Below are 24067 nucleotides of genomic sequence, written 5' to 3'. Positions count from 1 at the left end.
AACTAGCAACGCTATAAGAGGGGATGTGCAAAGCGGTAACATAGCCAAACAACGGTTTGCTAGGACATGGTGGGTTAGAGGTTTGACATGGCAATATGAAAGGCATGATAATTATGTGGTAGGTATCGTAGCATTGGCATAGCCAAAGAGCGAGCATCTAGCAAGCAAAGATAGAAGTGATTTCGAGGGTATGGTCATCTTGCCTGCAAAGTTCTCAGAGTTGCCTTGATCCTCGTAGGCACACTCAACGGGCTCCTCATTCACGTACTCGTCTCCTGGCTCTACCCAAACAAGAACAACAAGCAAAAGGGAACACAATCGACCACGTGCAATGCTCAAGCAACATGATGCAAACATGGTATGATATGCGGGATGCGATATGTGATGCATATGCAAGATTTGGAAATGATTGGTTGAACCTGGCCTCATATTGGAAAACCAAGAGTGCTACTGGAAAGGTGAGTTTATTTCGGTTGAAATCGATATAAAGATCACCGGAATCGGATGCACGGTTTGGAAATGACAAGCAAAACAAATATGCACTGGTCTGCGATAATCAGCACGAGACCATCCAAATGCATCAAGATAATTAAGCTACTGCACTCAAACATGGCAAAAAATTACATGGAAAGGATCCACTCATGATGCTTGACAAAAGATGAACACTGAGCTACAGCTAATTCATCCATTAACAGATTCAAACAAGCATGGCAAAAGTGCAAAAGATAACAGGTTTCAGACTTAGTGAAATTAACAGCATGTCAGGAATTTATCATCAGGAAGTCATGTTTAGAGCAAGATAACTACATGCTACAGGAACATATCATGACAAAGCAAGGCATGGCATGAAGCTACTCAAAGCATATAACAAAATTTCCTTAGTGACCTTGAGCCAAAAGGGATCAGAAAATACAATTACAAGCATGTGAACATAGCAAAAACATAACCAGGTTCAGACTTGGTGAAAAACTGGAGCATGCAAAACATTTAACAAGTAGGCATGTTTACGAGCTCGATGCACTCACTACAGAGCATGGCATGACAAACTAAGCATACACCCATCAAGAAGACATGTCATGGAAGCTATACATGGCAGGAACAACAATATAGCCTGCACGGATCAATAGCAACAACCTCGGCAAAATCATTAAACATGTTAACAATCTGCCAGGAACATTTTATAGCAAAAGTAGAGCTCGATTGACTCAAGCTAGGTTGCTCCATAAATGCAAACAAAGACATGGAATGATAGAGCACCATAATATTAATAAAACATCCTTCCTGATCATCCTCAAAAGAGGCACGGATCACTAGGAAACAACATGAACATATGGCATAAAAACAATATCAGGACAAGGACTTGGTGAAATTCTAAGTCCCTGAAATCAGCATTATTGAGTAAGCTACTTTGCATGCTTGTGCTAGTCACCACAAGGATCACAAAAATACATGGCACCGGATCCGACGGCGGGCGGCGGCGCCGGCCACCGTGGGTGGTCCTGGAGGCGCAGGGAGCCGCGGGGCTCTCCTGGCGGCGAGGAGGCAAAACTCCGGCGAGGTGCGGCGCTCGCCGGCATGGGTCGGGCGGCGGAGCAGGCGCGCCGGCGACGAAGAGGGTGGCGGCGGAGATCGGGCGCAGGACGCGGGCGTCGGTCGGCGAAGACTCGGGCCGAGGAGGGCTCTCCCTGGGCCTCATGGGCCGCGGCGGTGGGGAGGCCGGCCAGGACAAGTGGCGGCCTCACAGTGGTTGCGGTCAGCGGCGGAAATGCATCCGGCGCCGGCGGACGTGTCCGGCGGCGGCGCAAGCGGAAATTTAGGGTTAGGGGGAGAAGAGACTCGTGATTTTCGAGGGGAGACCTATTTATAGAGGTAGAGAGAGGTAGGAAGCTCCAAATGAGGTGCGGTTTGCGGCCACTCAATCGTGATCGAACGCTCTAGATGATGGGAGAGGTTTAGGTGGGTTTTGGGCCACTTTGGAGGGGTGTTGGGCTGCAACACACACGAGGCCTTTTCGGTCCCTCGGTTAACCGTTGGAGTATCAAACGAAGTCCAAATGGTACGAAACTTGACAGGAGGCCTACCGGTAGTAAAACAAGGTCGCATGACAAGTCTCGGTCCAATCCGAAAACGTTTAACCCCCACACACGAATGGAGGTAGAAAGGACCACCGGAGGACATAGGAGCGCCGGAATGCAAAACGGACAACAGGGAAAATGCTCGGATGCATGACATGAACACGTATGCAAATGCAATGCACATGATGATATGATATGAGATGCATGACAAAGAACAAAACACACGGAGACAAAAACCCAACAACGAGGAAATAATATAACTTAGTGCCAGAAACGGCAAGAGTTGGAATACAAATAAGGTAAATTACATCCGGGGTGTTACAACACTCCACCACTACGAAAGGATCTCGTCCCGAGATCTAGGACTGGAAAAACTCCGGGTACTCAGAACGGAGGTGATCCTCGCGTTCCCAGGTGGCTTCACGGTCGGAATGATGTGACCACTTGACTTTCAGGAATTTGATAGACTTGTTGCGAGTCTTGCGCTCAGTTTCTTCAAGAATAGCAACTAGGTGCTCATGATAAGATAGGTCTTCTTGGAGATCAATGTCTTCGAAGTTGACGGTGCGATCAGGAGTGTTGAAACACTTGCGGAGCTGAGAGACATGAAACACGTCGTGCACATTTGCAAACTTGGAGGGATGCTCAAGTTGATAGGTGAGATCGCCTCTCTTGCTGACGATCTTGAAAGGACCCACGTATCTAGGGGCAAGCTTCCCTTTGATACCGAAGTGACGAGTACCTTTCATAGGAGAGACGCAGAGGTAGACATGGTCTCCGATCTCGAAAGCCAAGTCACGATGCTTGCTATCATAGTAACTCTTCTGGCGCGATTGCGCGGATTTGAGATTATCACAAATGACTTTGCACATCTCTTCTGCCTCTGTGATCAAGTCATTGCCAAGAAGTTGACGTTCACCAGTCTCTGACCAGTTAAGAGGAGTACGACACTTCCTGCCATAGAGAATTTCGAATGGGGCCGGCCTTGCCCGAACTCGCTTGGAAGCTGTTGTTGTAGGAGAACTCGGCATATGGAAGACAGTCTTCCCACTTCATACCGAAGGAGATGACGCAAGCCCTGACCATATCTTCAAGAATATGATTAACTCGCTCGACTTGGCCACTAGTTTGAGGATGAAAAGTTGTGCTGAAATGGATGTTGGTGCCCATGGCCTTCTGAAAAGAATCCGAAAACTTGGAGGTAAAGATGCTGCCACGATCTGAAGAAATCAACTACAGAATGCCGTGCAGAGAGACAATCCGGGAGGTATATAGCTCTTCCAATTGAGATGCTATGATAGATTCTTTGGTAGGGAGGAAATGAGCCACTTTAATGAGTTTCTCGATGACAACGAAGATAGCATCATTGCCACACTTGCACTTTGGAAATCCAGTCACGAAGTCCATCTCAGTGTGGTCAAACTTCCATTCTGGAATGGCAAGAGGTTGGAGGAGACCAGCTGGTCGTTGGTGTTCTGCTTTCACTCTTCTGCAGACATCACATTCATTCACGAACTAAGCAATCTCGCGCTTCATTCGAGTCCACCAATACGACTGCTTTAGGTCATGGTACATCTTTGTACTTCCAGGGTGGATAGAGAGGAGTGAATTGTGAGCCTCGTTCATAATGACTTTACGAATGTCACCTTTAGGCACGACAATGCGATCCTCGAAGAATAGAGTATCCTTGTCGTCAAGGCGATAGCACTTGTACTTGGGTTGACTCTTAACAATCCCAATCTTCACCTTCTTCACCATAGCATCAAGAAGTTGAGCCTCGTGAATCTGATCTTCCAAAGTAGGAGAGACTTGGAGGTTGGCGAGGAAACCTTGAGGAACAACTTGCAGATTGAGTTTATGGAAAGCTTCACAAAGCTCGGGTTGGTAAGGCTTGATAATTAAACTGTTGCAGTAAGCCTTCCTGCTCAATGCGTCAGCAATTACATTGGCCTTGCCTGGAGTATATTCAATACTCGGATTATACTCTTGAATCATTTCGACCCAACGAGTCTGCCTGAGGTTGAGATTAGGCTGAGTGAAGATGTACTTGAGACTCTTGTGGTCAGTGAAGATGTCCACTTTTCTTCCCAATAAGAGATGTCTCCAAGTTAAAAGAGCATGCACAACTGCCGCCAACTCGAGGTCATGAGTGGGGTAGTTCTTCTCGTTGGGCTTCAACTGGCGAGAGGTATAGGCCACAACTTTCTTCTCTTGCATCAACACTGCACCAAGACCTTGAAGGGAAGCATCACAGAAGACCTCAAACGGTTTGGATTCATCAGGAGGAGTCAGAACTGGAGCAGTGACTAACTTCTCTTTCAGGGTGTTGAAAGCGATGTCACATTCAGGAGACCAAACGTACTTCACATGCTTCTAGAGAAGGTTGGAAAGAGGCTTCACGATCTTTGAGAAGTTCTCAACAAACCTTCGACAATAGCTTGCGAGACCAAGGAAGCTGCGGAGTTGCTTCACATTCTGAGGTGGTTCCCAATTCACAATTGCGGACACCTTCTCAGCATTCACCGCTATGCCCTTGGCAGAAATGATATGCCCAAGGTAGAGAACCTCATCGAGCCAAAACTCGCACTTTGAAAACTTGGCATAGAGCTGATGTTCTCTGAGCTTATCCAACACCAAACGCAAGTGCTTGGCATGATCTTCCTTGTTCTTAGAAAAGACCAAAATGTCATCGAGGTAGACCAAGACAAAGTCATTTGTGTAGGCGTTGAAGATGAAGTTCATCATGCGAGAGAATGTTGGCGGAGCGTTGACGAGGCCAAAAGACATGACAGTGTATTCATATGAACCATAGCTTGTTCTGAATGCTATCTTGGGGATATCTTCTTCACGAATGCGAATCTGGTGATAGCCCATACGGAGATCAAGCTTGGAGAATACTTGAGCACCTTTGAGTTGTTCAAACAGCTCGTTGATGTTGGGAAGTGGGTACTTGTTCTTTATAGTCTTCTTGTTCAATGGACGGTAGTCGACACAGAGTCGGTCCGTTCCATCCTTATTCTTCACAAAAAGAACTCCACAACCCCACGGAGAAGAACTAGGTCGGATGAGACCCATTCGCTCTTGAATATCGAGTTGCTTCTTCAGCTCCTTCAACTCTTCAGGTCCAAGCTTGTAAGGACGTTTGCAAACAGGTTCCGTGCCAGGCTCAAGATCGATGACGAATTCAACTGGCCGGTGCGGAGGCATTCCTGGAAGCTCTTCTGGAAAGACGTCTTGATATTCGCAAACGACTGGAATTTGAGAGATGGCATCCAGCTCGCCCTTCTCATTGAGAGAAAACAGACGGATGGTATCGTCACGAGCGGCAAAGACAATTACATCCTCAGACGAATGAGTCAATTGAATCTTCCTGGCAGCACAATCAAGGTGAGCCTTGTGCTTAGAAAGCCAATCCATTCCGAGAATAAGATCAATATCCGAGTTACCAAGGACCACTGGAGAGGATAGAAACTTATAGTCACCCAACGTGATAGTAACATCCGGGACGCAATTGTTAGATGTCATTTGCTTGCCCGGGGACACAATCTTCAACGGGAAAGGAATCCTTTCGGTCACAAATTCATGCTTGGCAACAAATGGTCTTGAAATAAAAGAAAGCGATGCACCAGTGTCAAAGAGAACTTTTGCAGGAATATCGTTAACAGGAAGGTTACCCATAATCACATCTGGCGAGTCCTCTGCCTGAGCTGCGTTCAACAAGTTGACCTTGGCGTGCTTGGGGTTATGCTTGACCACTGCGGTATTGGCAGATCTCACAGGAGGAGGAGGAGGAAGACACCTCTGATTGAAGCATTTGTTGGCATAGTGACCCTTCTGCTGACACTTGTTGCACATGACCTCCGAGAGCGGACGGTGATACGGAGCACTTGATCTTGGAGCTTGAGACGAAGTCTTGTTCTAAAAGCCAGGGTTGGGTGGGTGGGAAGATCCATTGCCACCTTTGCTCTTCTGCTGATAAGGGTGACGGAACGGAGGAGGAGGCAGCCAATACTTTTGCTGCTTAGAAACCACTTGAGTTGAGGAAGAAGAAGTCACATCTCTGACTCGCTTCTTGGAAGCATCGCACTTCAGTTGGGCAGCCTCTTGCTTCATTGCCATGTTGTAAAACTCATCGTACTTCTTGGGCTCAAAGAGGACGAGAGCTAGTTGGAGTTCTTCTCTGAGACCACCCCTGAACTGATATATCATGCTCCTCTCGTCAGGGACGTCCTGCTTGGCGAAACGAGCGAGCCTCTGGAACAGAATGTTATACTGGTAAACAGACAAGCTGCCTTGCTTCAGGTTGCGGAATTCCTCACGCTTGCTTTCAACAACACTCTAAGGAATGTGATGAGCTCTAAAGTCTTGACGGAATTCATCCCAGGTAATCACACGGCCTCCTCTGGAATCTTTGTATTACTGAAACCATTCTGTAGCTTGGTCTTTGAGTTGGAAGGAGGCAAACTTGACAAAGTCCTCAGGCCTGATGTTACTGCACTCAAAATGCTTGCATATGTCCACGAGCCAATCATCAGCGTCTGATGCCTCGACACAGTTGCTGAAGGTCTTTGGCTGGTTAGCAAGGAACTGGTTGAGTGTAGCAAACTAATTCTGATTGTTGTCATGGCCTTGGTTGCGCTCTTGCAGAATTTGCATGATCAGCTGCGTGTTTGCATTGGTAGTGGCCATCACAGCTTGCCATGCCTCCGGAGATGGAGGTGGTGGTGGCGGATCCTGATTCTGATTCTGACCCTTAGCGGGAGCCATCCTGAAGAGGATGACAACCGTTAGCATCTTGACAGACATATATGGAAGTTGAATCCAACGAATAGAAATTGCAACATATAGTCTTCACATCCGAACAAAATGAACGAATGCATTCCAAACGAAATGGTCACATTTCCATAAATTGAGAAGCCACTCAGATAGAGGTAGAGGAATAAAACAACAAGGTACGGACAAGAACAAATACTTGGTGAGGATTACCCAATCCCAAACCAAATATCCGCGAAAGAAGAACTAGAGCTACAAGAATTCCCACCTATGAAACTCCCGAACCTTTCCGGTTATGCAATCAGGTGTTGGGGATACAGGGGAAGCATAATATCTCACCCAAAGCTAGCAAATCCTACATCCAGCTGTATCCATCCTTCAGCACATAACCAAGAAACCTTCGGAAATCATTTACCTCAACCTTCGAAAAGCATCTGTTATACGAGTTATGGCAATACTCCCGAACTCCCGCCCCAGTACTGGGTGGCGTCGAGATTATCTCACCAACAACTGCATAAAACAGATTTTCGATGTCGGCGAAACTCGGGTATTCCAGAATCTCAACGATACAATTGTGACGACAACACCTCGGAGATCAACTCCCCGGGACACTGCCACAACCCCTAAATGTCAGGAGGCACCAAGAATAATGTTCTCGTCACAAAACCATCGGAACGATTCCAAGATACCCGCGTGATCCTAAAATATTTTTAGTGAAATTTGAGAAGAGAAGATTCAAAACTCTACGTCGGGATGCCTCACCAGAGCGACGAAGGGACTGAGGAGTAAAAAGAATTTCTAACTCTCCGATATATAATTCCTAAATGACTCAAAAACATTTTTCTAGACTCAACAACGCCAATGATTCGATCAAGCAGGGGGCTCCTAAGGTCGAGGAAGGCTCTGATTACCAACTTGTAACGCCCTCGATGCGGCTATATCTCCCACGTGTCGAAGCACGACTTAGAGGCATAACCGCATTGAAAGCAATGTCGCAAGTGAGGTAATCTTCACAACAACCCATGTAAATAAATAAAGGGAAAGGTACATAGTTGGCTTACACTCGCCACGTCACACAAATACATAAATAAGTCATTACATTCATCCAAATACACTCAAGGTCTGACTACGGAACCAAAATGAAGATAAACCCCAATTGCAACATAGTCCCCGATCGCCCCAACTGGGCACCACTACTGATCATCTGGGAAAGACACATAGTAACGATGAGAGTCTTCATCAAACTCCCACTTGAGCTCGGTCATATCATCTGGAACGGTATCATCGGTCCCTGCATCTGGTTTTGGAAGTAATCTGTGAGTCACGGGGACTCAGCAATCTCACACCCTCACGATCAAGACTATTTAAGCTTATAGGTAAGGCAAAGATATGAGGTGGAGCTGCAGCAAGTAACTAGCATATATGGTGGCTAAGATATTCGCAAAAGAGAGCGATAAGAGAAGGCAAAAGCACGGTCGAACAACTATGATCAAGAAGTGATCCTAGAACAACCTATGTCAAGCATTACTCCAACACCGTGTTCACTTCCCGGGCTCCGCCGAGAAGAGACCATCACGGTTACACACGCGGTTGGTGCACTTTAATTAAGTTAAGTTTCAGGTTTTCTACAACCGGACATTAACAAATTCCCATCTGCCCATAACCGCGGGCACGGCTTTTGAAAGTTCAAATCCCTGCAGGGGAGTCCCAACTTAGCCCATCACAAGCTCTCACGGTCAATGAAGGATATTCCTTCTCCCAAGACAATCCGATCAGACTCGGCATCCCGATTATAAGACATCCTCGACAATGGTAAAACAAGTCCAGCAACACCGCCCGAATGTGCTGACAAATCCCGATAGGAGCTGCACATATCTCATTCTCAGGGCACACTCAGATGAACACTACGTACAACTAAAACCAACCCTCAAGTTTCCCCGAGGTGGCACTGCAGGTGGCTCTGTTTTGGACCAACACTCAGAGGAGCACTGGCCTGGGGGGTTTAATAAAGATGACCCTTGGGCTCCGGAAACCCATGGGAAAAAGAGGCTAGGTGGCGAATGGTAAAATCAGTGTTGAGCATTGCTGGAGGAGTTTTATTTAAGGCGAACTGTCAAGGGGTTCCCATTATAACCCAACCATGTAAGGAACACAGAATCCGGGAACATAACACCGATATGACGGAAACTACGGCGACAAGAGTGGAACAAAACACTAGGCATAAGGTCGAGCCTTCCACCCTTTACCAAGTATATAGGTGCATTAAGATAAATAAGGTAATATGGCGATATCCCAACAATAAACAAGTTCCAACAAGGAACGATCTCCAATCTTCACCTGCAACTAGCAACGCTATAAGAGGGGCTGAGCAAAGCGGTAACATAGCCAAACAACGGTTTGCTAGGACATGGTGGGTTAGAGGTTTGACATGGCAATATGAAAGGCATGATAAGCATGTGGTAGGTATCATAGCATATGCATAGCAAAAGAGCGAGCATCTAGCAAGCAAAGATAGAAGTGATTTCGAGCGTATGGTCATCTTGCCTGCAAAATTCTCAGAGTTGCCTTGATCCTCGTAGGCGTACTCAACGGGATCCTCGTTCACGTACTCATCTCCCGGCTCTACCCAAACAAGAACAACAAGCAAAAGGGAACACAATCAACCACGTGCAATGCTCAAGCAACATGATGCAAACATGGTATGATACGCGGGATGCGATATGTGATGCATATGCAAGATTAGGAAAGGAATGATTGAACCTAGCCTCATATTGGAAAACCAAGACTGCCACTGGAAAGGTGAGTTGATTTCGGTTGAAATTGATGTAAAGATCATCGGAATTGAATGCACGGTTTGGAAATGGCAAGCAAAACAAATATGGCACCGGTCTGCGATAATAAGCACGAGACCATCTAAATGCATCAAGATAATTAAGCTACTGCACTCAAACATGGCAACAAAATACATGGCAGTGATCCACTCATGATGCTAGACAAAAGATGAACACTGAGCTACGGCTAATTCATCCATTAACAGGTTCAAACAAGCATGGCAAAAGTGCAAAAGATAACAGGTTTCAGACTTAGTGAAATTAACAGCATGCCAGGAATTTATCATCAGGAAGCCATGTTTAGAGCATGATAACTACATGCTACAGGAACATATCATGACAAAGCCAGGGATGGCATGAAGCTACTCAAAGCATATAACAAAAGTCCCTTAGTGACATTGAGCCAAAAGGGATCAGAAAATACAATTGCAAGCGTGTGAACATAGCAAAAACATAACCAGATTCAGACTTAGTGAAAACTGGAGCATGCAAAACAGTTAACAAGTAGGCATGTTTACGAGCTCGATGCACTCACTACAGAGCATGGAATGACAAACTAAGCATACACCCATCAAGAAGACATGGCATGAAAGCTAGACATGGCAGGAACAACAACATAGCATGCACGGATCAATAGCAACAACCTCGGCAAAATCACTAAACATGTTAACAATCTGCCAGGAACATTTTATAGCAAAAGTAGAGCTCGATTGACTCAAGCTAGGGTGCTCCATAAATGCAAACAAATACATGGATGGATAGATCACCACAATATTAACAAAACATCCTTATTTATCATCCTCAAAAGAGGCACGGATCACTAGGAAACAACATGAACATATGGCATAAAAACAATATCAGGACAAGGACTTGGTGAAATTCTAAGTCCCTGAAATCAGCATTATTGAGTAAGCTACTTTGCATGCTTGTGCTAGTCACCACAAGGATCACAAAAATACATGGCATACACCCCTATAAAGATGGCATGGCATTCTTCAAAACACATGTAGAGCTCAGGATCATAGCATGCACACATTAATCATGGCAAAAATGACAAAAGTGCATTTGCTGAAACATATCTGAAATAATCATCACATAGCCCTCTTCCAACAGAATTTCGGGCACCAAGATGAGCTCAAAATGAAAATGATGCAATGAGATGAAATGATGTACTCGTCGAGACGAACATTTTGATATGCTACACGCACGAATCAGAGCTACGATGAGGAAGTTATGTCATGTCAAAGTATGCAAAAAACTAGGGCAACGAGGGAAAAAGTCAACCGAGGTTTGTCTCAGATCTGGGGTTCCTCCGTGGGCACGCAATTCGAGGAGCTCCGGCGAGGTCGCAGCGGCTCCGGCGAGGAAGAAGAGGCGGTGGGGAGGCCGGATCCGGTCTCTCTCCGTCCGGATCCGACGGCGGGCGACGGCGCCGGCCACCGTGGGTGGTCCTGGGGGCGCGGGGAGCCGCGAGGCTCTCCTGGCGGCGAGGAGGCGAAACTCCGGCGAGGTGTGGCGCTCGCCGGCGCGGGGTCGGGCGGCGGAGCAGGTGCGCCGGCGACGAATTGGGTGGCGGCGGAGATCGGGCGCAGGACGCGGGCGTCGGTCGGCGAAGACTCGGGCCGGGGAGGGCTCTCCCTGGGCCTCACGGGCCGCGGCGGTGGGGATACCGGCCAGGACACGTGGCGGCCTCTCAGTGGTTGCGGTCGGCGGCGGGAAAAGTGTCCGGTGCCGACGGACGTGTCCGGCGGCTGCGCGAGCGGAAATTTAGGGTTAGGGAGAGAAGAGACCCGGGATTTTCGAGGGGAGACCTATTTATAGAGGTAGAGGGAGTTAGGAAGCTCCAAATGAGGTGCGGTTTGCGGCCACGCGATCGTGATCGAACGCTCTAGATGATGGGAGAGGTTTAGGTGGGTTTTGGGCCACTTTGGAGGGGTGTTGGGCTGCAACACACACGAGGCCTTTTCGGTCCCTCGGTTAACCGTTGGAGTATCAAACGAAGTCCAAATGGTACGAAACTTGACAGGCGGCCTACCGGTAGTAAAACAAGGCCGCATGACAAGTCTCGGTCCAATCCAAAAACATTTAACCCCCACACACGAAAGGAGGTAGAAAGGACCACCGGAGGACATAGGAGCGCTGGAATGCAAAACGGACAACGGGGAAAATGCTCGGATGCATGAGACGAACACGTATGCAAATGCAATGCACATGATGATATGATATGAGATGCATGACAAAGAACAAAACACACGGAGACAAAAATCCAACAACGAGGAAATAATATAACTTAGTGCCGGAAACGGCAAGAGTTAGAATACAAATAAGGTAAATTACATCCGAAGTGTTACACACTGCCCTACAAATAAATACGGAGCACATCTCATATAAGATAACTGAATCATTCGGATTGTTGTCTATTTGTTTCGTTCAAAATCCGAGTAAATTTTAAGGTTGTCTTTTAGATAAGAAAAAACTTTCATTGGACAATGAACGGCACTGTGGCAGTGTGGTCCAGATTCAGTGTTGTAATTTGGTGGTCTGCATTGGTGAATCACTATGCATGATTTCCTGAATCAACTGCTATCTAATTAAGGCTCTGCTCAAGAAAAAAATTACTCTATCAATGGTTGTCTTATACACTCTGAATTGCTAATTTCAGTAACAATGCAAGCGCAGCAGGAGTCACCACCGGATAAGCAATTGAAGGACAAATTTCAGTGTTGAGTGCCATAATGAATCAGGACATCGCACCAAATGATATCAGCCCATGTTATGTAGAGAACCACCAATGGAATCGGCAGTTTGGAAACCACAATTCACTATCTAACAACCGTACCAACCTTGGAACAGCACATATACTTAAATAAGACCATTTTTTATAAGATTTGTTGTCAATTGGGGTTCTTAGGGAGGGGGGTTACCAGTTTTGGGCGAGATGCAGCAGGTGCCCGTGGTGGAGGGAGAGGCCGCCGCCTGAGGCGGAGAAGGAGGGGGCGAGCGGCGCGTCCTGTCCTCCATCGTGGCGCACGAGGCGGCGGGGCAGGGGACTCCGGCGGCGGACCTTGAAGCCGGCGACTGGCAGAGAAAGGAAAGGGTGCCGCCGACTCGGCTGCGTGGGCCTCCACCTCCGCTGGTCTCGTCTCGTGAAGGAGGAGCCGGGGTCGCATGTAGGGGTTGTTTGGTTTGTGACTAATTTAGTCAAAGATTGTCACAATTAAGGTTAGGCAAGTTTGACCGACTTAGGTGAGCATTTGGTTGAAGCCACACCTTAGGCAAGCCATATTTGGGCCCACGTGGCATACACACAAAAAGTGTGGCAAGATTCCCTTAGGCTTCCAACTTGTGGTTCTCATTTTGATGAACTAACCTTAGACAAGCTTGGCAAAAATATGTAGTAAAGTGTGGCAATGCTAGTCTTAGAACCAAACAGCCCCGTAGTTTGGAGCCGAGCTTTCGTTTCGGAGCCGAGAGAAGCCACGAACAGAGCGGAGGAGCAGCTATCGTCAGATGAGAAGGTGGGACACGTTGGAGCATCTGGGAGAGGGTATGCACGGGATGGAGTTTGCAACCGGTATGCACAGATTTTTTTTTCCATGATAGTGCGTACCTATGAGCGACTGACTTTTTACCTTTGTTAATGTATAATGTGCTGCATAGTCTTTTACATTAGATTGGTCTTTTTGTTGCATTGATTAAAGTATGCACTTCTACAACCTTGCTTGCCGGTGCTGGTCACTAAATTGTTCAACACTTGAAACAACACGCTGCATGCGCGCGAGGCTTTGCTTGTTGACGGCAACAATCAATCGACCCAGGGCAAACATACTGCTAATCCGAGCACTGATCATGTGTCCCAACTCTCTTGGTAGCTTTGGTGACGGCAAGATTGCAAGAAGCAAAGCACACGTACAGGTGTCTCAGCAGGTGCGGTGCTCCATCAGAAAGGCACCGCGGAGAGCGCCACGCGGAGCAGAAGCAACAGAGGCACGGCTGGCTCATGCGGCCGAGATAGGCCCATGCGGACGGCGGCGTTGGGATTTCCACGGCGGGTGGCGCCTACTGCCAGGCGGCGAAACGATGGGCGCATGGCAGGTGCCGCCGCGCGCCAACTGTTTTCGTCGTCGCCCGGTCTGAATCCCATGCCTCATGCATGCTTGCACACCTGCCCATCGATCACACGTCCCAAAAGGCTCCTGCCTCTCCCTCCCGCGCCGGTCATCGCCGTTGCGGATTGGTACTGCCAGTTGACTTGACGCCGGCGGCCATCGCATCGACCAACCAAGCCGGCCAGGCGCCGCGCCGCGCCGTCTTGATAGGCACAATGGTACGTCGCCGCGTCAGGCCAGCACGCGCTCATCTTCTGTCTGTATGTGCCTCGTCTGATGCATGCTGCTCATCGCGTGGCGGCTAAATTTCGTGTTTTGATCTTTTTCTAAAACATATTCAAGATTTGACCTTAGTTTAAAAAAAATTTAAGATCTGACATTTTTGCTACCGTCAGGGACCATGACGGTAGGGTATAACAGTCTACCGTCAAGGTCCCTGGCGGTAGGGTTACATGCCCTATCGTTAAAAACCTCTTAAGTATTGAACACAGTGTGTGCTCGTGCCTACCTCCAAGCACCTTGGCGGTAGGGTTGTGTCAGGCTATCGCCAGCCCGGTTAGCGTAGCGATACCGTCATGAACTCTGACGGTAGCAAAAGGATCAGATCTCAAAAAAATTTAAACTAGAATCAAATTTCGAATAGGTTTCAAAAAAGGGTCAAAGCATGAAAATTTGCCTCGCGTGGCCATGGATTACATACAATTCTTGACATGTTTTGCAGTCTTTGCTGCCGCTGTTCCTGAGGCCGGCGGCGCGGTTCCTAGGGCCGTTCCTGGCGGGCCGGTCGGCGGAGGCGGCGGCCACGGTGCTGCACCGCGCAGGCGTGCTCCCGAGGAACCGGGTGCTGCGGCGGCTCGTCAGGGACGACGGCGGCGCCGAGGACTGCATCGCGCGTCTCGTCGTCAGCGTGGTGAGCTGCCTCTGCTAGACCACCAGCCCGGCGGTGCTCCGCTCTCCACCCCCGGTTCGTAGGTTCTCAGTGTGCGGGCGCGCCGTCTAGCTGATCAAAGTACTGTAGGTCTGATGTGGGTAGAACTGAAGTGAAATTCGGTTTTTTGGACGAACAGGAAACCAAGATTTCAGAACTATCAGTGGTGGCCAAAATGTTCACATGATCGAAAATTTGAAACCATGATACAAACTCATCATAATCTGGAGAAACCAGAAAGAAGAGAATCTGTGTGGCTCAACCAACAAAATTTCACATAAACAAATAAAAATACGATCCGCCCTTACTTTAGGACTATCCACGGGGCTCAATCTTGATGCGGTTGATTTACTCCCAAGATTTTGATGGGCCAAGAACACACACTCAACTTGATATACTCTCAAGATTTTGATGCGGTTTATTGCTCCCTCTGGTGTGGTAAAAATGAAAAGGAGAGTTGCTTTTTACCTTGCTAATCTTGGAGTACGACGGAGCGGAGCATGGAGCTCGTTGAGGGTGGCGGCGACAGCGTTCAGCCATGCCCTCCGCCCGCTTCTTCCTTGACACGGAACACGCTCCTCCTCGACATCACTAAAAAAGCTAACTTTGGCTCGACGACGATGTGAGCGAGAAGGATAGGTGACACGGGAGAGAGAGAGAGAGAGAGAGAAGAGAGAGAGAGAGAGAGAGGACGACAAGAGGAGAAGAGCGGGGCCGACACGGTCAAGAGGGAGGCGCATCGTCGCCGTGTAGGAGAGCTAGGGATTTGAAGAGTTGGTGAGCGAGTGCGGTGAAAGGGAGCGGAATGGGTGAGTGGGCGAGTGGGTGGGTGCAATGGCCAAATGGGAAACAGCCGGATTTTATTGACGTGACAAGATTTGAACTACTTTTTCTAAAATGTCTATGTTTACAAAAAAAGTATAATATATAGCCGATTAATCATAGTTTGTTTGCAAAATGACTCTCGTACGTCGAACCATTTGTATCAGCACGCTCGGTTTTGCATTACTTTCATTCATAAACAGAGATAGAGTGGTCAATTGAAAAGACTAAAAATCAAAAAGCAAGCCGTAAAATATTATTGAAACAGAATGGCGATCATAATACACGCATTACAACTAGGAGGAAAGTCTAGCATCCAAGCATCAACAACGACACAACATAAATATTTGGAAAAATAACTTAGATGGGCATATTAATCTTGTGCTCGATGACTATGTCTTCACCATCGTCATTGTTTTCTTCAGCTTTTTCTTCTTTGATTTCAAGATACTCCGACTTCTGAAACCTATCAGGCAATGTCTCCATCCCCATGGATATTAAGAGGAACCATACACGAGTGAGAAGCTCTGTAACTTCACTCATGTTCTTGGCGTGCAAGTATGCTCTGCACCTGCTGGCAGAGTAGCACAACATCTCCACCCATACCCCCTGGACCATCTCCCACCTCTCCACTTCATCTTCTAGCTCCATCAACATTTTAGCAAGCCTGCATGCTGTTCCTGTTATGCTGGTGTTATCAACCAAGGGAGGTTGTTGCGCCCTGGAAATAATTCCTTGCGCAAGTCCTTTTTCGTCGTGCAGTGCAGAATTGTCACCTAGCATGCGCTCGATATCTTCACATGCAATGGTGAAGATGCCGATCCTGGACCCGGGTATAAGCATTTCTGACCGAATGGAGAGCAGGTACGCCATGTAGTTGGATATAACCCTGCTTCGAGCGGCGCACTCTTGGCCGCGAGGGGTTGTGCTCTGGTGGTGAAAGCAGATGTCTGTGGCGATGTGCCAGAGAAGGACACTTCTATCAAATGACATATTCAAGCTCCAGCCAAGATGACGTTGACGCCTTAGAGCCCACTGCCCCCTGTGGAGGTTGAATCTCTTGTAGCTAGCAGCATCTTTGATGTACCTTCTCCAACCATCCATAACATATCCATGAACCAACTCCACAACTTGGAGTGAGGATGTTGCTGGTGCATGTTCTATATAACAATGCATGTTAACATAGCCTTTGCAGCATGCAAGTGTGGCAAGCTTCATAAGAAGAGTGGGTCGCTTCTTACGAGCATAGAACGACAAGAGGTTATGTTGCGAAACCATATCTGTTTCTGTCTCCATGATGGAAACGCTGACAAAGAGGAATAGAAAATCCAGCAACGCGGTCGACCAGAACAAGATGTAAGTTACCTTGACATCTGTTGCGTTATAGTCATAATATTTGTGGTATGTGGAGAAGAGGATGACAGAAGCTAAGATCAAGAATGGAAGCCAAAAATGACAGCAGAAGAAGCAACAGACTATGTTAGCTAGTTTTGTGTAGAGGAACGAAAACAACTTGGTAAGCTGTTCTCTCGACATACTATTGGCATGTTGGTAATCAAGGGCCATAAAGAGCTGTAGGTTTTTTATCCGGTCAGAGTATAGAGCTGATATGTCTGCCAGCGGCCGGTACACATTTACCTCCCATGAATCACGTGATGCCATGCCTTCAGCTTTGCCTTGATCACTGGCCAACTCTGGCAAACTGGTTGCTTTTTGTACAAATTCTTCAAGCGAGATGTCCTTCTGTTCGGCTCTTTCTCCTTCTTTAGTTATGTATAACTTCCGCGGGCCCATTGAGCAATAGCATATTGTTCCGCAGAACAACGCGAGTTCGTTCTGCTCACTCCGGGATAGTGACAAAGAAGCCACTATGTTACTGATACTGGCGTTCTTCATAGCTAATGGCTTCTGGATGGATCTAAAAATCCCGACGATGAACAACAAGATTGCGGCCTGCAGCAACCTCTTTGGCCCGCCAGGCCATGACTTGCAAAAGACGTAGAGGGCGACCACGACCTGTGACCATTGTTTTAGAAATATTTCAGCAAAAATGCTAGACTTACGGATGGTTTCTACGGCTTTTGCCTACAGACTCGTTTCCAAAAACTCACTCATCTACCTCCTGATTTCTAGTGGTGCCCCCCCCCCCCCCCTCTCCCTATGATTTCCTATCCCATCTTAACAGCTCATCCCGTAACCTGTCTCCCGTGCACATCGTCCGTAGATGTAACGTTGTCCATATTTCAATCAGTTGCCACTTTAGTCACAAGCTTGGTTCTCACTTTCATTGAAATTCGGTAACTTTTGGTTTTCTCTTCGGTCAAAAGACTGAAATTTTCAATCGAGTTTGACTAGATCCAATCAATTATTTTGATTTTATTAGATTAGAAAACTGCTTTAGTTCGGTGTACTACCGAAATGGCTAAAATGTTTTGATCTAAAGGCAATTATTTTCAGAAACACTAACGCCCACACGTGTGGGCGTTCCCCAACTCGCCTACACGTCTGGATCGTCGTTCACTGTCTTTTACACGAATCTTAATAAAAAAGGTGGATTTGGTGTGCCACATAGAACGGGGTTGGTGTGTGGGCGTTGGAGAGTTTGCCCACACGGCCGCACCACGCTGTTCGCCAGCTGCGCTGTGTGGGCGAACTAGTTTCTGTCCACACAGTCACCACCTAGGTCATGCGCGTGTGGGCGAACTGCTTTTCGCCCACACGACACTCTTACATTGTGGATGACAACTGCAGTTAAGCGAACGTGGCAACTCGGTACACACACATGGCAACTATGATTCTTTGCTAGACGGCAACTACAGTTGCGCGTACGTGGCAACCAGAAAAACACACATGGCAACTGTGATTAACAATACATGACAACTATGGTTGGACCACATGCGGCAACTAGGTAAACACACATGGCAACTGCTATTTGACCATATGTGGCAAGTAGTTAATCACACACGGCAATTACGGTTTTATTACAGGCGGCAACTACCATAAATTAGACATTGCAACTATAGTTAACCAAAACAGATATAGTTGCCATGCTTTTGAAGGAAATATGACCTAGAGACAATAATAATGTTATTATTTTATTTCCTTATATCATGATAAATGTTTATTATTCATGCTAGAATTGTATTATCCGGAAACATAATACTTGTGTGAATACATAGACAAACCAAACGTCACTAGTATGCCTCTACTTGACTAGCTCGTTAATCGAAGATGGTTATGTTTCCTAACCATAGACATGTGTTGTCATTTGATTAATGGGATCACATCATTAGGAGAATGATGTGATTGACATGACCCATTTCATTAGCTTAGCACCCGATCGTTTAGTATGTTGCTATTGCTTTCTTCATGACTTATACATGTTCCTATGACTATGAGATTATGCAACTCCCGTTTACCGGAGGAACACTTTGTATGCTACCAAACGTCACAACGTAACTGGGTGATTATAAAGGAGCTCTACAGGTGTCTCCAAAGGTGAATGTTGGGTTGGCGTATTTCAAGATTAGGATTTGTCACTCCGATTGTCAGAGAGGTATCTCTGGGCCCTCTCGGTAATGCACATCACATAAGCCTTGCAAGCATTACAACTAATGAGTTAGTTGCAAGATGATGTATTACGAAACGAGTAAAGAGACTTGCCGGTAACGAGATTGAACTAGGTATTGAGATACCGACGATCGAATCTCGGGCAAGTAACATACCGATGACAAAGGGAACAACGTATGTTGTTATGCGGTCTGACCGATAAAGATCTTCGTAGAATATTTAGGAGCCAATATGAGCATCCAGGTTCCGCTATTGGTTATTGACCGGAGACGTGTCTCGGTCATGTCTACATTGTTCTCGAACCCGTAGGGTCCGCACGCTTAAGGTTTCGATGACAGTTATATTATGAGTTTATGAGTTTTGATGTACCGAAGTTAGTTCGGAGTCCCGGATGTGATCACGGACATGACGAGGAGTCTCGAAATGGTCGATACATAAAGGTTGATATATTGACGGCTATATTCGGACACCGGAAGTGTTCCGGGTGATTTCGAAGAAAACCAGAGAGCCGGAGGGTTACCGGACCCCCCCCCCCCGGGAGAAGTAATGGGCCATATGGGCCTTAGTGGAGAGAGAGAGGGGCAGCCAAAGGTGGGCCGCGCGCCTCCTCCCCCCTGGTCCGAATTGGACTAGGAGAGGGGGGCGGCGCCCCCCTTTCCTTCTCCCTCCCCACTTCTTTCCCCCTCCTAGTAGGAGTCCTACTCCTACTAGGAGGAGGACTCCTCCTTGGCGCGCCATAGAGGCCGGCCGGCCTCCTCCCCTTGATCCTTTATATACAGGGGTAGGGGGCACCCCTAGACACACAAGTTGATCCACGTGATCATATTCTTAGCCGTGTGCGGTGCCCCCTTCCACCATAATCCTCGATAATATTGTAGCGGTGCTTAGGCGAAGCCCTGCGACGGTAGTACATCAAGATCGTCACCACGCCGTCGTGCTGACGGAACTCTTCCCTGACACTTTGCTGGATCGGAGTCCGGGGATCGTCATCGAGCTGAACGTGTGCTAGAACTCGGAGGTGCCGTAGTTTCGATGCTTGATCGGTCGGGCCGTGAAGACGTACGACTACATCAACCGCGTTGTGCTAACGCTTCCGCTGTCGGCCTACAAGGGTACGTAGATCACACTCTCCCCTCTCGTTGCTATGCATCACCATGATCTTGCGTGTGCGTAGGAAATTTTTTGAAATTACTACGTTCCCCAACAGTTTTTACAACTACACTTGCGATCCCGGATAATTACATCTGCCAATCAGGATGGCAACTAAATCGTCATCCCGCAGGGTATCTAACGTTACTGCGCCAGGACGTGTGAGTATTTTTTGCTTCGTGCCACACACGCGGGGTGGAGATGAGTAGTATTTATTAGGCGTGTGGCACGAAGTAGGCGCGCCCACATGTGTGGACAATTCTAATGTCCGTCCACACACAGCCTGTGTGGGCTGTCTCCTGCTCACACCACACATCATGTGTGAGCGCATATTGAATATACCACACGTGTGATGGATATCGGCGTCCATTATTTTAATGTGTACCAAAATTAATGAAGGTTTCGAAATTTGGACGGGATAACACCGGAAGTAGTGAGAAACCATGCCTGCGACACCATGGTGACGGCTTGTCACCTCCATAGCTCGTTGTCTTCGATGCTGTAGGCGGTGATCAGGTGCTGCCCCCCGAGGTGGATGAGGAGGACGGGCGCCCACAACACCTCCAGGCCGGCGGCGAGCTGCTCCTGCTGCTTGTGGCGGTTGAAGAGGGTGGCCAGGGCGTATATCGCGAGAGCGTCGCCGCCTAGGTAGGCGAGCCAGAATAACAGCCTGAACCAAGACGGGAGGGCAGGCCTACGCACCACGGAGGAGAAGAAGAGCAGGTACTGGACGAAGAGGCTGCCCAGCACGAGGACGCGCAGCTGCCACTCATCCCACCACTGCATGGCGCCTGATGCTGATAGACCCATCCTCGGCCGGCCGCCCGCCCTCCTCCCCTCTCCTTATTGGCGACGGTGTACGTATGAATGCAATGTTGTTCACCTTGTCTTCTCCCGTCCCCCGGCGGTCTATAAGAGAGATGCATGCATGGGCTTAAGAAGAAGAAGAAGAAGTAAATATAAGATAATAAAAAGGTTTTTGTTCCTTGCGTCCTCGTGATGGCATGGCATCCCTGGTGCAACACATGCATGCTCGGTGATGTTGGTACGCACATCTTCATTTCTTTTGTGTTCTTTGGAGGATTCCCGGCGTGCCTTGAGCGACTGCTTTTTCACCTTGTACGTATCCCTTGCTTGCTCGCGCTGGTCACTGAATTGTTCACTCGCTACACTTACTTAAAAGTTAAAACAACACGCTGCACGCGGACGCACTCGAGATTTTGCTTGTTGGCGGCAACATCAATCGATCCGAGGCGAACATACTTTTACATACTAGTACCGCTAATCTGAGCATTGATCATGTGGCCCCTCTGTACTCATCTCAACTCGATCTTTTCGTAGCTTTCGTGACGGCAAGATTCCAAGAAGCAAAGCACACAGGCGGAGAGTGCTCTTTTGATCCCAAGCTCCCATGCTCCCTCATGACTACTGCCTCCGTTCCTAAATATAAGTCTTTGTAGAGATTTCACTAGATGGATTATATACGAAATAAAATGAATGAATCCACACTTAAAATGCATCTATATACATTTGTATGTAGCTCAGAGTAAAATCTCTACAAAGACTTATACTCCCTCCGTTTGAAAAAGCTTGTCCCTCAAATGAATATATCTAGCACCAAATTAGTGCTAGATGCATCCATTTGAGAGACAAGTTTGGGACAAGTTTTTTAGGACGAATGGAGTATTTAGGAACGGAGAGAGTAGTAAGATTAAAAAAAACTGATTTTTTGTGGTACTGCATGCAAAGTTTTTTCGCGGGCCGGCGCGCGGCAGGTTCCGCGGCGCACCAACTTTTTTCGTCGTCGCGCCTCATGGCTCATGCACGCGCGCTTGCTTGCTTGCACACCTGCCCATCGATCACACGCCCCACAAGGCTCCTGCGCCACCCTTCGTCCCAAGGCTGCAACACACGCACAGGTAACAACTGCTCGCTCCCTCCAACACCAGCCATTGCCATTGCCGATTGCCATTGGCAGTTGACAACGGCGGGCGGCGGCGTTCACGGTGACGGCGAGCAATCAGGTCGGCAAGGCGTCGCGCCAATTGGGGATCGGCTAGGTCCCAGTTAGAGTAGTAAAATCGGGTTTTAATCTTACTCCTCTAACCGGTTATTGGGAATCAGTTGGGGGTTGGCCTAAGGATGGATATATGCGGTGCGCAAAAAAAAGGATGGATATATGCGCACGCTTAGCAAGAAGAGGAGAACAAATAAAATAACAAAAAGGCTTGAGCTTTGTTCCTTGCGTGCTCGTGATAGTGCGTATCCCTGGCATGCAAACATGCTCGCTCGATGATGTCCGTACGCAGGTTTTCATTTATTTTCTTTAATAAATAAAAGATTTCATTTCTTGTGTGTTCTTTTGAGGATTTCCGCCCCCTGAGCGACTGCCTTTTTCACCTTTAACTTATCCCTTGCTTGCCGGCGCTGGTCACTAAACCGTTCACCACTTAAACCAACACGCTGCATGCACGCCGAGACTTTGCTTGTGGACGGCAACAACCAATCGATCCAGGGCTAATCTGAGCACTGATCATGTGTCCCAACCCAACTCTCTTGGTAGCTTTGGTGACGGCAAGATTGCAAGAAGCAAAGCACACGTACAGGTGTCTCTCTCAACAGGCGCAGTGCTCCATCAAAAAGGAAAGGCATCGAAGAGAGCGCCACGCGGAGCAGAAGCAACAGAGGCACTGCTGGCTCATGCGGCCGAGATAGGCCCATGCGGACGGCGGCGTTGGGATTTCCACGGCGGGTGGCGGCCAAACGATGGGCGCACGGCAGGTGCCGCCGCGCGCCAACTGTTTTCGTCGTCGCCCGGTCCGGGCTCTGGGCTCTCGGAACCCCATGCCTCACGCACGCACGCTTGCACACCTGCCCACGTCCCAAAAGGCTCCTGCCTCTCCAAGGTCGCAACGCACCCACGGCCGGGCAACCAGAGCACTTGCTCCCGCACCGGTCATCGCCATTGCCGATTGCCACCGCCAGTTGACGCCGGCGGCCGTCGCATCCAACAACCAAAGCCGACCAGGCGCCGCGCCGTCCTGATAGCCCGATGGTACGTCACCGCGTCAGGCCAGCACGCACTCATCTTCTGTCTGTCTGTGCCTCGCTCGTTCGATGCATGCTGCTCATCGCGTGGCCATGGGTTCTTGCATGTTTTGCAGTCTCTGCTGCCGCTGTTCCTGAGGCCGGCGGCGCGGTTCCTGGGGCCGTTCCTGGCGGGCCGGCCGGCGGAGGCGGCGGCCACGGTGCTGCACCGCGCCGGCGTGCTCCCGAGGAACCGGGCGCTGCGGCGGCTCGTCAGGGACGACGGCGGCGCCGAGGACTGCATCGCGCGTCTCGTCGTCAGCGTGGTGAGCTGCCTCTGCTAGATAGCCCCCACACTGTGATCTGGGCCCGGTGGCGTTCCGCTCTCCACCCCCAGTTCGTAGGTTCTCAGCGTGCCGTGTATGCGTGCGCGCCGCCGAGCTGATCAAAGTAGGGTCGATTTCAAGTCGACGGTCTGAGTTGAAATTCAGTTATTTGGCCGGATTGAAAACCGAAAGTTCGGAATTTCGAGAATGTTCTGTTCCCATGATCGGCATTTAAAAAGCATGATACAGACTGAGGCCTTCTTTGGTTCATAGGATAGGAATTTTATAGAAATAGAAAAATCATAGGAAGTGAGATGACATGCATGTCAATTCCTATAAAGAAAAAGATGTCATTTGATGCATAGGATAGGATTTTTTCCATTGAGTCTAGGCTAATGTTTTTTTTCCTCCAAAACATGAAGGATTGATTCCTATGCTACATAGGAATAGGAATCCA

At 48.3% G+C, this 24067-nt stretch overlaps 2 protein-coding genes across 2 annotated transcripts; one reads left to right on the top strand and one right to left on the bottom strand.

The window, feature by feature from the left end:
* Positions 1–20290: 20290 nt before the first annotated feature.
* On the bottom strand, positions 20291–21148 carry LOC125522511. The gene has a single exon (XM_048687566.1). The coding sequence runs from the start codon at positions 21065–21067 to the stop codon at positions 20729–20731; it is 339 nt and encodes a 112-aa protein (XP_048543523.1). The 5' UTR covers positions 21068–21148; the 3' UTR covers positions 20291–20728.
* A 1676-nt stretch (positions 21149–22824) lies between these two features.
* Positions 22825–23948, top strand: LOC125524629. Its single transcript, XM_048689667.1, has 2 exons — positions 22825–23312; positions 23422–23948. Exons 1-2 carry the CDS (start codon positions 23310–23312, stop codon positions 23626–23628), a joined length of 210 nt encoding a protein of 69 aa, XP_048545624.1. The 5' UTR covers positions 22825–23309; the 3' UTR covers positions 23629–23948.
* Positions 23949–24067: the final 119 nt, after the last annotated feature.

Source organism: Triticum urartu, chromosome 7 (genome assembly GCF_003073215.2).
Source record: "Triticum urartu cultivar G1812 chromosome 7, Tu2.1, whole genome shotgun sequence".
NCBI classification, from domain to species: Eukaryota; Viridiplantae; Streptophyta; class Magnoliopsida; order Poales; family Poaceae; genus Triticum; species Triticum urartu.
This window is presented reverse-complemented; position numbering and strand designations above follow the sequence as displayed.